Below are 15200 nucleotides of genomic sequence, written 5' to 3' on the forward strand. Positions count from 1 at the left end.
TAATGATGTTACTTTATCTACTAATCACTGCTCCCTCCGTCTCTAAATAGTTTTCCTGTTTGTACTTTTCACGTTTGCCAACACACATTTTTAATCGTTAATATCTTTCATTTCGTAGTAGCATTAAAAATAAAAACTTCACTGTATTAAAGTACTCGTGAATACGAATCTAACAAGATCACTCATGACTATATTTAGTTTTATAAATTAGATGTAAATTAGTAATTTGTCTCATGTTATGAGCAGTACCGACATCCCAAATAGGAAAAGAATAAAGAGACGGAGGGAGTATATTATAAAAATAAAAATGGTGATGTGGTACATCATATATGGATCGCGGTGCCCGCAGGCAGGGAGCCGTTACACCCCATGGCTCCTTCACCGTTGGATGCTATAATCAACACAAAAGAAAAGAATACCCAAATTAAAGGTCTGTTATGCAAATTAAATAGAGTATGTCTTATTTAGCTGTGTTTTTTCTTTAAGCTGGGAACTATGGTTTTAGTTGGGAAAGGCAAGTTAAAAGAGAAAACTGAAAAGAAAAAACATAACATAACAAGAATCAATGAGAAGCATGATCCAAAATAAACACAGATCTGATCCAGCTTGAGAATCAACAAGCCCATAACTTAGACCATTTGAATTACAGAAACTAAAAGTAAAACTAAGCAGCTTTTGCAGGACAAGGGAGCAGTTGCTGCTGCTGCTGCTGTAGAGAAACAAAAGAGAGCCCATTTACAAGAGCCTCTAGATCTGTGAGTGAAGCCCTTCTGCTTTGTGTCTTTTGCTTTTTCATGGCTTCTCTTCTCAGATCATGATCTGCTATTCTGCATATTACCCAGAAAAAAGAAGAATAAATGGTCAGAGCTAGAATAAAAAAGATAAAATATAAATTTGATGTGATGGGATTATGTACTCTTGGGAGAGAGTGAGGGAGCTTGTGAACCCTGAGAGACAAAGAGGAAGGCCAGAGCTGGTACGGAGGTTTAGGGGGGAGGCCTGCATTTTTGTTTATTTAATTGGGTGGAAAGCAACGAGAGAGAGGAGGTATTTATTGGTAAGTAAATATGGGGAGAAATGTTGGTTTCTCGCCGAGAAATGGGCCAAGTTGTAGAATCTAGGGAGGTGTTGCTGTTTATGGTATGGAACAATAAAAAGCATTTTCAGGAAAATGCAGACTTTGGGAATAAAATCGGATTCCTACCATTTAACGCCACTAAGTGTATATTTTGATCTGATCTTTTGAATATTTGATACAAGTCAAATACATTTAAATATTTGATTGAGATAAATATCGTTTCTTAGAATTAAATATATATTATCTTCTTACGACCAGTATCCAAGTTTTACGGTTTGCAGTTTTGAGAGTCGACTCCAAGTTGTAGCCTTCACTTCTTCGCTCTTCATCTTTCATCCTCCTACTGATTAATCATCTTCGTTCTTTCATCTTCTGTCATATTTATTAGTTTTTTCAATAAAACAAGATCTAATCCTTTTGGGTGAGTTATTATTGAGTACCTTGTCATCAAGGTCGTGCCCATCTTTTTGGGATGTTTGTGTCGGTTTTGATGTTTTTGTGTGTTTTGTTATGGGTCTCGGTAACGTTTCTAAGAAGGGGTTACATGATATTTTGGGCAATCCGTAAGACTTGGATTAGATATGGCACGGTGGTGAATATCGTAAGAGCTCACCTTTCACGACATAAAATTGTTCATCTTTTGGAGTCATTTGTTGATCCAATTTCGGTTGATGTAACTGATAATTCTGAACACTGGGCTAGAGATGCTGCTGCTTATGTGAAGGTCAATTACGATGCTACTATGTTCAAAACTGATGTAGGTTGGATTGTTCGAGATTTGATTGTAATACTTTTTAGTTTAAAGAATTTAAATATTCTATTTGTTAAGCGATCTGAAAATAAAGTGGTTATATGTTTAGCTCGTTTTTTGTTTCTTAATCAGGTTGTAATTGACAGTTCGAGGGTTTGTCTCGGCTGGGTTTCAATTATTTATTAAATTCTTCGCTTTTTGTCAAAAAATAATAATATCTGATTGGGATATTTTGGACCTGATATGCTGATATACTAAATTTAGTTATGTTTTACCTTTTGATTTGAATTATGGGTATTTATTAGAAATCGGATTAATTAATTTTAAATTCAAAATAAGCTTAAATATTATAATTTTAAAAAATTCATGGTTTTTAGATTTATTTTAGTTAGCAGTAGTACCTGTTTGTATAAACTAAGTCATTGGTAACTCAAAGTTTCTGTTTGTATAAATTGGTAACTCAAAATTTTAACAATCTCTGTGTCAAAAATGCAAAGATATAAAAAAGAGGTGAATGCTTTAGTTTTTGACATATTTTATTTCGTCCATTATTAATGAATCGATCTCATTAGTTGATTTTGCACCATCAAAATATTTATCTCATGTATGAGTTCTATAATCGATTTTATTAATCTATTCACTTTTGAGATTAAAAGAAATATAGTTCGAGACCGAATTGGCTTCTGCCCTATCCACACATGGTTTGGGCTGGGCACCAAAGGTTAAGAAACATGTTAGAGCAGTGGAAAATAGGAAAAAAGTGGGTGGAATCATAGAAGATGAGGTAGTAAAAATAGTGTGAAATAGGAAGACAAGTGGAAAAGTGATAGGCTGATTATTTTTAATAATTTTTGAAATATAAAAAATTGAATAGGACACAGAAAAAAAAACTGTAAAGAAATGATTAAGACAGATAAATGAGAAACCGTGTTAAATCTTCACTCACTAAGTCCATATTCAGAATCTCAATAATTTTAATGCACTAATTTGATTGTTTTACAAGTCCATTATAGATTCTTAAAATTATAATTTGTTGATACATTTAGTTGTACTCCTTCAGTCTCATTTTATATATCGGTTTTGAAGATTTTATTCTCATAAATATTTGTACATCTACACTTTTTGTAAAATTTTAAACAAACTTATTAATGGTATCACTCTAATATTGATTTTTATAAATTATACTGTTCATTTTTGAATTACAATTGGTGTCATTTTTTTTTTTTGAAAATTACAATTGGTGTGATTAGTTATATGACTTGTCATCAAAAATACCCCTCCTTCGTTGAGACATTAATTAAACATAAACTAGGCATAATTTTGTCAAAATTATTAATTAGAAGGTAAAACAGTTATTTTTATAACTAAGCATAACTGCCCTACCTTTTGATATAAAGAATGGAGGCTGTGAATTGTTGCAGGCCGGGCACATCGGCTGAGTGCTGGAAGAAAAAGAAAAGGAGAGGCTCTAGATCAAATGACCACCTCATTTATGTGTTGATATGGATCTTTGTCTCCATAAACATAATTATTTGACCTCTAAATCAAATGACCTCATTTATATGTTGTACTAGATCTCTGACAGGTTCCTAGAACTTCTAGGAGCAAGTCCAAGAGAAACCCTATAACTAGTCTTAAGTCATAATTTAAGGAATTTAATGAAAAATGTTGATCCAAGTTCTAGTAATGTCTTATATCACTAGGACAACCTCTTCAAGCCTTATTAACAGGGCACCTATCTCCTTGCCCTATCTAATATTTTAATATAAAATCTTATATCCACCCTATTTCTCTCTCTACTTTATATTTGCTTTAATGATGAAAGAAAGTTTTTAATAATAAAATATTAAACATATATTAAAAATAAGGCACATTGTTGGAGTTGAACTTACATAACCATGTCTTAAATCACTAAGACATCATATTTTATAGAGCTTATTACACTTTGTAACCCCACACTTTGGCCAATTAGCAAATCAGAGCCCACACTTTGAAACGTGACACTTTGTAACTCTAAGTTTCATTTTAGTTTCGGTTTGTAACCCGGGCCCACTAATCCGTTAAAAATGAACGTTACCGTGAAGTGATTAGGGGTTAATAGCTGCAGTTTCAGTTTATAACCCCTATGACACAGAGCACTAATGAAACTGAAAATATGTATTAGAAAAAAGAGTTGTTTAATAGTACATAATTTTAAAGAAATAAAATAATTTAATTTAGTTAATTTAAATACATTGAAATTGCAAAAAAAATATACATTGAAATTGAAATGCATGTACGAAATTGAAGATATGCACTACTTCTATTTTAAATAATATATATTTTGTAGACATTTGTTGATCAAATTAATAAAATTTAATTTATATGACAATTTTTCTATGACATGTCCTAAGCAATAAATTAATTTTATTTTAATTGTCTCCTATTTTTAAGTACATATATAGAATTTAGTTTTAACATTCGTAAACAGACAAGTCATTTTTATAATATCGAGCCGAAGAAAATCAATGACAAAAAAATTTTAAAATAATTTCTTAATTTTATAAAGAGAAAATAATTTCTTAGTTAAAAATTTGAAACAACCTAAGCTCTCAATTGACAAAAAATACGCAACATCATATATATCCAAAAAAGTTGTTAAAATAACACCATAAGTTTATAGTGTAATTCTTAACATGAAGAAAAGGTTACACAAACGGCGTGTACAAGTATAATGTATCTCCTTACCTCTGTTCTACAAGTCAGTGATTAATCACGATTAGTCACCGATTAATCTCTGTTCCGTAACTTGCCGAACTGATTAAATCTCCGATTAATTACTGATTAATCCGATTAATCCCCGATCAATTCAATTAATCACCGATTAATCCCTGTTCCGTGACTTCACCGATTAAGTCCGATTCCCATTTTTTACAACACTGCTCCTTACTTAAAGATTCCTTTCCTAAAGATTGAAAGCCTACCAAACCCCAAATGCCCAATTTATACAATTCTAACCCCTTCCTCGCTCCTTTGACTCTCCAACACCACACTTTGCTACAGGGGTTATAAACTGAAATTGCGGCTGTTAACCCCTAATCACTTCACGGTAACGTTCATTTTTAACGGATTAGTGGGTCCGGGTTACAAACCGAAAGTAAAATGAAATTTAGAGTTATAAAGTGTCATATTTCAAAGTGTAGGGTCTGATTTGCTAATTGGTCAAAATGTGAGGCTACAAAATACAATAAATTTTATTTTATATTATATTTGGGGCTCTAGATAGGACATTGTTGGACTTGCTCTAAGCAGGTAGCTTGCGACGTAGCATGAGGCTTCGATATTGCACTAATCTAATGATTACAGATTTTGGATCATCTCATGACAAGGCCCATATGCTCGTAAGCCTCGTAGCCCAAATCTAGCCATCGTACATGTTGTACAATTGTTTCAGTTGTGAGAACTTGTGTTCGACTCTCCATGACCACAATATTCTCATATCTCCATGACCACAATATTCTCATATTTGTTTATGGACACAAAATCAAAATTATGTCTAAAAAAATGCATTAACCTAATCACATTTTATTTAGAATCTTAAATCAATTTTTAGTAGATTACAAAATGTTGCATATTTGTCTCTGACTTGTGCAAATATTCCCTTGATCATTGTAATTCTTAATTTAAAAAATAAAAATGAAAATACAGTGAGAAATTACTAATTTACTATCATTAAATAAAATTTTACCAACTAGTTGGAGTCTTTATAATAGGATTTATACACAAACAAAAAATGCAATTGCTATAATTAATGATGATCCCTCATCAGCTATGCTATGCCATGTTCTGGAGGGTTCAGTTTCATTGTACTAATTAGGAACTGATAGGGTATAACCCGGATTGGCTTAACCCGGACTCTGGATTGGCTTAATCCGGACCCGAGCACGATATGACCCGGATATGGTCCCGGACCCAGGAGATGATCTCAGAACCAGGAGACGATCCCGGACCTTGGAGATGATCTCGGACCCCGGAGATGATCCCGGACCCAGACGCAACCTATCCATCCCTCCCCCGGACCGGGACACAAGAGTCCAAGCCGACACCTGAACAAGTTGCAGTCTGACATGACAAGGACAATACCCAATGCCAGCTACTGACACTATGAAGACAAACCTCATAACACTCCAAAATACTATTCCTTAGCTGACGCCTGGACAGGTGTTAAGCATCCAAGCCCTACAGATGGACAGCAGGATCCAAGGTACACATCCTTAAACCCTAATCCTTGGCCTATAAATAGACCAAGGATGAGAGGCTTAAGGATCTTCTTCTCCACACTCTCATCCCGGATTGGCTTAACCCGGACTCTGGATTGGCTTAATCCGGACCCGAGCACGATATGACCCGGATATGGTCCCGGACCCAGGAGATGATCTCAGAACCAGGAGACGATCCCGGACCTTGGAGATGATCTCGGACCCCGGAGATGATCCCGGACCCAGACGCAACCTATCCATCCCTCCCCCGGACCGGGACACAAGAGTCCAAGCCGACACCTGAACAAGTTGCAGTCTGACATGACAAGGACAATACCCAATGCCAGCTACTGACACTATGAAGACAAACCTCATAACACTCCAAAATACTATTCCTTAGCTGACGCCTGGACAGGTGTTAAGCATCCAAGCCCTACAGATGGACAGCAGGATCCAAGGTACACATCCTTAAACCCTAATCCTTGGCCTATAAATAGACCAAGGATGAGAGGCTTAAGGATCTTCTTCTCCACACTCTCATCTTTCTCATACACTCTAAGCCACCACAAACAGCATCCATACACCTTCACCCACCACACATAGATAACTCAATTTCCGTCTATATATTTTCCGACGCCTGTACTCATTCTCACGCCGGAGGCGCCGCGGGGCTCAAACCCCCCTCCGGTGTTGTTTTGCAGACACCCGTCCAGCAGCTACACCGCAAGACACCAGTACACAGCGGAGGAAGCACCGGAACGGGATTTGACGTTATCAGGAACCAACTGTGTAAAATTATTATGATGTGTGGTCATATATGATACTGGGGCTTGTGTCACCAGATAGCAGGTTTGCATTAACAATCTGTGTGGTTCTTGTATGATATGAAAGGTCACATTCTTGGAGGATTAGTGTCTGTTTTAGGTAATAGATAGTAGGAGTAACAAAATATATGAAAATGAAAGATGTTTCCAAGTAAAGAACATGGATCAGATATTCAGATTCTCAGAATTAATAAGGATCAGGTAAATCAAGAAAAGATAAACCAGGCTAGCTGTTCACCATCTCCCTTGATTCATCTCAACAAATTGCCTATAAATAAATGTTTGTATTTAGTATCCTCTTCATTCTTTTCATTGATCTTTTGCACTACTCATATGATTCCTTTAATCATCTCAATTCCATGTTTTCTTCTTCTTTAGACTAGGAGCATAATGCATGTCCATTAAGTACGAAAGCATGCATGATGAAGATGAATAAGTTCGTTGAGAAGGAACTTGTGCTATAAGGTGTCGGAAGAGGACGGAGATCTGGGGAAGGGGTAGAGTTATACATGTTGACAGAAGAGAGGGAGCACAAACCTGCCATTAAGGTATGCATTACCTTGTTGTAGGAGTGTGCTCTCTCTTCTTCTGTCATCATACGTTCCGTATTTATCTATCCCTCCCCACTTCCTGTGCCTCATCTCATACATTTCATCTTTGCATGTACAAGTATATCATGTATGTACCAGGTATGTTGGTATTAATTGGATCCGCTACTAGCTAATTTAGTCTTGGAAAAGCCCTTCTGCAGCAATTTTGATTCCCATTTTCGAGCAAGTCTCTTGTTTTCCTTGTGTTTGTGCCTTGAGTTTCACAACTTCTTCTGGTTTAGTATTCAGGTTGCTGCATGAACTGTAAAATTATTTACAACTAGCTCTTATATCTTGTTCGATGGCTTTTGTTGTTCCTTGTTCCTCAGTATGTCCTTTATCTATACTGGGGAATCTGCTGGTTTATCAGAAACACAAGTATTATTCCTACTCTCTTAAGCACTGAAAAACACTATTCTCACCTCTTTATGAAGCTCTGGTTTGCATATTTTGTTCTGAAAAGCCTCTACTTGAAGCCAACACAATCACTGATATATTTGTTTCCCTTTCCAAATAATTTTGCAGGTTGGAAATCATCGGACAGATAGTATACCTCCGAAAGATTAGAACAAAAAGTTAAGTTATCATTGTCACAAGATTCAAGACAGTAGCAGGATACTCAAAAATATTTGTGAATCATGCATGTCTGTCTAGCAGCAACTCTGAACAGGGTGCTCAGACTTATGCAGCAGCAGTTGAGGAGAATATATTAATAATGTAGGTTTTATACACGCTTATAGTTAAATCTCAGAGAAATTAAGTTCAGAATACATTAAATATGATACGAAACAGCTGAACTAAGAAATAAAAGAAACACAATGATCATTTTTCCAACAGCCATGCTTAGATGTTCATACAGTACAAGGCCTCAGACAATAGATATCTTGAAAATAATCTGCAAACTTCTTGTTATCAGCTCATAAATTTTTTGTTTAACATCGAAAGCTCTACATATGATTTTACATTTATTATACTTCTATCCAAATAATAACCAGATTAACTTGTAAATACGATAAAGCTAATTTGGGATCAACCTTAAAGTGTGAAGTATTAAAGATACAGTAGAACAGGAAAACCAAAACAGTTCAATGATGCTTTGAACTTGCACCAGTGAACTATGATTATCTTTCAGTTGTCTTGTCTGTGATACAAACTAGTATACTTGCATTTTGCTTTGAGGTTATACAGCATTGATCTCGAATATGTGCTCCGGAGACTGACCTTCTTCACAATCAGAAACAATGTCTTCAAGACTTAATAGCAAATGATTAGAAAAAGAGAGGGTTGGTTTCATCTTTGGCACCACCATAGGCTCTGCCTCTCCATTAAGAATCTGAAACACTCTTCTCATTGTGGGCCTCTCGGAACTATCTGGATTGGCACAGCTCAAACCAACAAGCAGCAACATCTTAGCTTCTTCCACACTAAACTCGTCATTCAAGCGTCTATCAACAGCTTCAACAAGCCTTCCCAGAGAATGCAACCCCCAAACCCAGTCAACCAAATTCACCATTCTCTGGCCTTCTATTTCCTTATCAATTGGCCTCCTTCCACAGGCCAGCTCAAGTATAACGACGCCATAGCTAAAAACATCAGTTTTCTCAGTTGCTTTTCCATACTGAAGGTACTCAGGAGCAAGGTACCCCATCGTTCCAGCAGTGAGTGTAGAAACAGGGCTCTTGTCGTGATCCATCAGCCTCGCCAACCCGAAATCTCCGAGCCTGGCGTTGAAATTCGCATCCAGCATAATGTTACTAGTCTTTATGTCTCTGTGAATCACTTGTTGCTCACATTCTTGATGCAAATAAGTCAAAACAGAGGCCAACCCGACAGCAATATTATATCTGTATAACCATTTCAGTGGGAACCCTTGTTCAGATTCTTGATACAACACATTATCAAGACTTCCATTAGGCATAAACTCATAGACAAGCAGCAACTCTCCCTTTTCAGCACACCAACCTTGAAGCTGAACCAAATTTTTATGCCTCAAACAAGCTATAATCGACAACTCAGCGAGAAACTCAGTTTTACCTTCATGAGAATGCTTTGATCTTTTGACCGCAGACATCGTCCCCAACGACATAAAAAAGGCCTTGTACACAGTGCCAAATGCTCCATGACCCACAATTTTACTAGCATGAAACCCTTTAGTAGCCAGTTTCAGTTCTTTGTAACTAAATTGCCTAGGACCTGTCACAAGCTCAGCCTTTAGAGACTTATCCATCCTCATCCCCTTCCATTTCTTAACCGAAATATAACCAAACAGCCCAAGGAAAACACAAAAGAACGCTGGCCCCGCGATCCCAAGCCCCCACCCAATCCTCTTGTGATGATCACCATCTTTCCCAGAAGCCGGGATCATCGGAGGACTTATAACCACCGAATTATCAGACACATTATGAGGCGGCAATCTTGACCTAACCGCCTTAAGCCCAAAAGTCGAAAAACTCCAACTTTCAAGAAGATGGATTTCGGTACTCCCTTCAGTAGAAGCCGAAAACCCCACATACCTAAACTCCCTAAGATAATCAGAAAGATCAATCTCCACCACCAAAACTGGGATCACAGGCTTACTACTAGAATAACTCAAGAAAACCTCCAAGACCTTCTTCTCTCCATGCTTATAATCAATCCAAGCAGTAATCAAATTCCCACTCTTGAGATCAATCCCCACTGTGAGCACATCAGCAGTCTTGACAGAAGTGAGACTATCAATATCCAATCCCACATGATTCTCATTAGGATCATCAAAATGCAAGTCTTGTCTCGTATCGAATTCGACAGCAAGAAACTTGTTCTTGGTGAACTGGGTCGCATTGACGAGGCCTAAATATCCACCTGGGCTGCCGAGAGTCTGGTTATCGGGGGAGATGAAGAAGGCGAGGCCGTCGCCGAAAGAGGCGGGGTTGAGATTATTGACGGAGAAGGAGAAGCAGGTGGAGAAAGAAGCGGTGAGATTGGAGTCTCGATGAGAGAATTGAATTGGGTTGTTGAAGACGATGGAGCCGGAGCTTGAGGAGGGGACGCCGACTTGTTTGGTGAGGCCGATGACGCCGTCGCGGAGATAGGAGTCGCCGAGGAGAGTGAGGTTTCGGAGAGAGGTGAAGGAGGGGAAGGTGAAGCTCGTGTTTTCGTTGGCGATTTGGGGTTGTTGAGAAGAGACTAGGGGAAAGAATGGGAGAGAGATGAAGAAAAGAGATAGAGAGAGTTTCATGGTTCAAGGGGAGAGAGAGAGAGAGATTGTGTGTGCAACAAAGTGAGGTTGTGGTGGGAAAAATGGGGTTTAAACGGTTGGGAAACGAGTGGGGTTGTTTTGGGGGAAAAGGTGGGAGAGGAGGAATTATTCTAAACTAGACTAGATGACATATTAACGGTAATATAAGAAACTTCTCAAAAAAATTTTGCATTGTGTTGATTTCTTCTTTTTTTCAAATTAAGGATTAGTTGTCATATTTAATTTTAAAACAATTTAAAAAATTACTATGTATTTTATAAGTTGTTCCAAAAATATATTCCAAACACTTATTTTGCAATTTTTGATTAGTTTCATTTCATATTAATACTAATAACGAGCACCCTGCATGCACATACTCATTTATTGTCACGTTATTTGGAAAAATTTGAGATATGATTTGTGGTACATAGCATTACTAATAATGAAAATATATACTCTTATTATAATACAAACCTCCTTATTTTACAAATTACAAATTTCTCCATTCCCCCGCCACTTTCATTTCCAACTCGAACTCGACTTTTGCAACCACCACCTCCACCTCCGTCGTCTCAACTCACACCTATGCCATACTTTCACCATCTCAAACCCACTTTTGTCATACCTCCACCTTGACCTCTGCCACCTATATTTTATATGCATCTTAAAATTGTATCAAGTAATAAAAAAATATAAGAAATGAATGGAGAGAATATTATATAACTAAAAATTATATTATTGTGATGTATGAATAGTTTATTTTTGATATAATTTAAAGTTTTGAAAAATAATAAAAAAACGATTTTAAATTCACTCATTAATTCTAGAGGATAAGTAAAGAGGAAGAAGATATTCTTGTTAATAAGAGCAAGTCTACGTGATGTCCTCAGAGAATGTCTAATGAGCTCTTCAAAAAAAGTTTTAATTAAATTTAAACAATATCTCTTGTCTAAACAACATCCAAATACTCTTAACTTATTATTATCAAATTTATATATATTCACTTCTTTCTAATTCTATTCACCTCTCCCTCATTCTGTCTCCAACTTTTCTCTCAATTAATCATAAAATATTAATATAAGACAAGTATAAATAATAATATTAGAGTTATCACGATATTCAATGTATTAAAGAAAACCCTTAGCTAAAAGGTGAATTGGCATACTTAAAATAAAAAAATTTAGCCAACAAGTCGAAAAACTCAACTTCAACCATACTTGTCTATAAATTTAGCCAACCTCCTTTGAATGGCTAAATTTGTCGAAACTCTACAGGTCTATAAAAAATCTGTAGGAAGATTACACATCAATTCATTACCATATCGAACTAATATATTCTATTTTAACAATCTAAAATATTAATAACATACTATTTTTAAATTATGGCCAACCAATATAGCCAATATCATAGAAGCAAAATGTCTTACAGCATCTCCAACGGCGTTGGTTATAATCGTTGACTAAATGGGACCTGTAAGACATTATGTAAAATTTGCTGAACCTCTAAGACATTTTGCTTCAATGGTATTGGCTATATTGGTTGGCTATAATTTAAAAATAGTATGTTATTAATATTTTAGATTGTTAAAATAGAATATATCAGTTCAATATAGTAATAAATGATGTGCAATCTTCCTACAGATTTTTTTACAGACCTGTAGAGATTCGACAAATTTAGTCATCCATAGGAGGTTGGCTAAATTTATAGACAACAGCTGAACATGGTTGGAGTTGAGTTTTTCGAGCTGTTGGCTAAATTTTTTTATTTTAAGTATGCCAACTCATCTTTTAACCAAGGGATTTCAAGGGTTGGAGATGCTCTTATAGGTTCAACAATTTTTACATAATACTCCCTCCGTCCCAATAGGTTATATACGTTTGGTGTGGACATGGAGACCAAGAAAAAGTGTAAAAAATGGGTAAAGTTAGATGAAAAGTGGGAGGACCCATATGTATTTAATTATAGATTTGCAAATAGTGAAGGAAAGTAGTGGGTGTAATAGTGTTTATATTATTATAAAATGAAGATAGTGGAAGAAAGTAGTTGGTGTAATAGTGTTTTACATTATTAAAAGTTGCTATTCTAGGAATGTATAGAAATGATGGGATATCCCCAAAAGGAAACTGTATATAAATGACCGGGATGGAGGGAGTATCTTACAAGTCCCATTTAGCCAACGATTAGCCGACGCCGTTGGAGATGCTCTTAAGAGCATTTCCAACCATACAAACCTCTTAGCTAAAAAGTGAGTTGACATTTCAAATATAAAAAATTTAGCCAACTTGTTGAAAAATTCATACTCCAACCACGTGAACCTCTTGTCTATAATTTTAGCCAACCTCCTATGGATGACTATATTTGTCGAACCTCTGCAGGTCTGTGGAAAATCTGTAGGATGATTGCACATCATTTATTACCATACTAAACTGATATATTCTATTTTAACAAACTAAAATATTAATAACATTTTATTTTTAAATTGTAGGCAACCAATATAGCCAATACCATTGAAGTACAATGTGGTTCAGCAAATTTTACATAATGTCTTACAGGTTCAATTTAGCCAACAATTGTAGCCAACGCCGTTGGAGATGCTCTAACTTATTAGGAGTTGTATATTATATTATTTCTTAAAGAATGATTTAAAAGCACCATTGGAGATGCTCTATGTTATAAATTTGGACATTTGATAAAAAAAGTTAATACAACTATGTTGATGTCTTATATTAGGGGTGTTTGTTTCCGGCTTAAAAGCCGAGCTTCTGGTTTATAAGTTAAAAGCACTTATTTGTATCATTTGTGTAAAAAGTCAAGAAGCACTTATAAAAAGTTAGGAATGCTAGCTTTTGTTTTAGGGCTTCTGCTATATCCCAAACACTTTAATCACTTATAAGTCTTAACTTGCTTTGAACTTCTACTCCACTTTTTTATTTTAAGCAAGAAGCACTTATATTAAGCTCAGCCAAACAGCCCAATTATTTTGGAAAACCTCTTCGAGCCTTATTTGAAGACATCTTTCTTGTCCTATATTATATTTTATAATAAATAATTATGCGCATTCATTTTTCTTTCTCTACATCATATTGTCATTTAATGATGAAAGAAAACTTTTAATAATAAAATATTAAATATATAATAAAGACAAGACATATCGATGAAATTAAAATTAAATAGATATATTTTTAATTATTAATTTTGTTTTATATTATACTTAAGATTTAAATTAAATCAACGTCATGTTGTTCAAATTGCGTCGTAAGTAGTGCTCGCCACTCGGACAGTCCGAATCAGGCCAGGCCGAGTTGAGGTCCCAGCTAATCAAGTGTGATTCGTAAGCGGACCATTTGTATACTCAGGTCGGTTCAGTTCCGGGCCAAGTCCTCAGCCAGCGAACCCGTATTCGCGGTTTCGTGGATTGGGGCGGTTCATTTTTTTTAAAATTTTTTTAATTATTATATTTCAGTTTAATTTAATCAAATATTTTATTTTTTTAAAAATTTTTACTTAGTAAATAAAAGAAGTCAAAAATAAAATAAAATTCTTCTGATTTAATGAGCAGAAGCAGCCAAGCAGGTGATTTAATTTTTTTTATTATCTAAATAAAATAAAAGAGGATGGCACCACATATAAATTTTATTAATTAAAAGGATATTTTGAAAATAATTTGAGAGGACTCCTCTCAAAAAATAAAATTAGACAAGCTGATTCGCTCGATTCGTTCTGTTGATTCGTTTGATCCGCTGCGTGTTTGACTCGTTTGATTCGAGGGCAGGTTCCTTTTCAATATAGCAATTCGTATTCGATTTGTTATTTTTAACGAGTCGAGCCAGGACGAATCAAACCCGTCGCGAACCGTATTTTAATGAATATTGTGACAGTCGGTTCCGGACGAGCGGTTCTAACGGGCTCATTTGGCGAGCTCCAGTGGTAAGGCTAACATCATCTATCTACAATTCTACACATGAGCGGAAGTCTGCTAAGGAATAAAGAACATGGTTTTGAGATCCACTTGATTAGAGTAGCACCAGTATTTAATGGAAATTTGATTCGTCTGAGAATCAGTCAAAGTAGGCCGTTGGTTAGGGTATTATATAGGACACGTGATTACTGCATATATAGTCTGCATGCTTTCATATTTTATCTATCTATTCTAATTTGAATTTCATCTATCTATTCTAATTCTAATTGATTTTCATAACGAGTAATCGAGTATCTTCAACAAAATTAATTATAATTTGTTGACTAAATTGAATTTGTAGAATATTATGTAAAATATGTTGCAACTGTAATGTAATATGTTCTGTCTATATTTGAAAATTATATAATATTTATATGTTAGGTTATTATAAATAAAATATATAACTTCAACATAATAATAAATAACATTAAATCTTTTTAAATGTCTGTAGATATTTGATAATTATAGCTAATATATCAATATATTAATTATATTTTTAGATAAAAAAAGTGTACTATTGGAGTTCATGTTTTTTTTGTTTACA

The 15200-nt window shown here is 35.3% G+C and overlaps 1 protein-coding gene and 1 long non-coding RNA gene across 2 annotated transcripts; both read right to left on the reverse strand.

The window, feature by feature from the left end:
- Positions 1-533: 533 nt before the first annotated feature.
- Positions 534-1087, reverse strand: LOC108222235 (uncharacterized). Its single transcript, XR_001806930.2, has 2 exons — positions 917-1087; positions 534-827 (listed from the first exon to the last, which is right to left on the reverse strand). It is a non-coding gene; the product is annotated as an uncharacterized LOC108222235 (long non-coding RNA).
- A 7468-nt stretch (positions 1088-8555) lies between these two features.
- LOC108221088 (probable L-type lectin-domain containing receptor kinase S.7) lies at positions 8556-10794 on the reverse strand. Its single transcript, XM_017394989.2, has one exon. It carries the CDS (start codon positions 10696-10698, stop codon positions 8662-8664), a length of 2037 nt encoding a protein of 678 aa, XP_017250478.1. The 5' UTR covers positions 10699-10794; the 3' UTR covers positions 8556-8661.
- Positions 10795-15200: the final 4406 nt, after the last annotated feature.

Source organism: Daucus carota, chromosome 5 (assembly GCF_001625215.2).
Source record: "Daucus carota subsp. sativus chromosome 5, DH1 v3.0, whole genome shotgun sequence".
Taxonomy (NCBI): Eukaryota; Viridiplantae; Streptophyta; class Magnoliopsida; order Apiales; family Apiaceae; genus Daucus; species Daucus carota.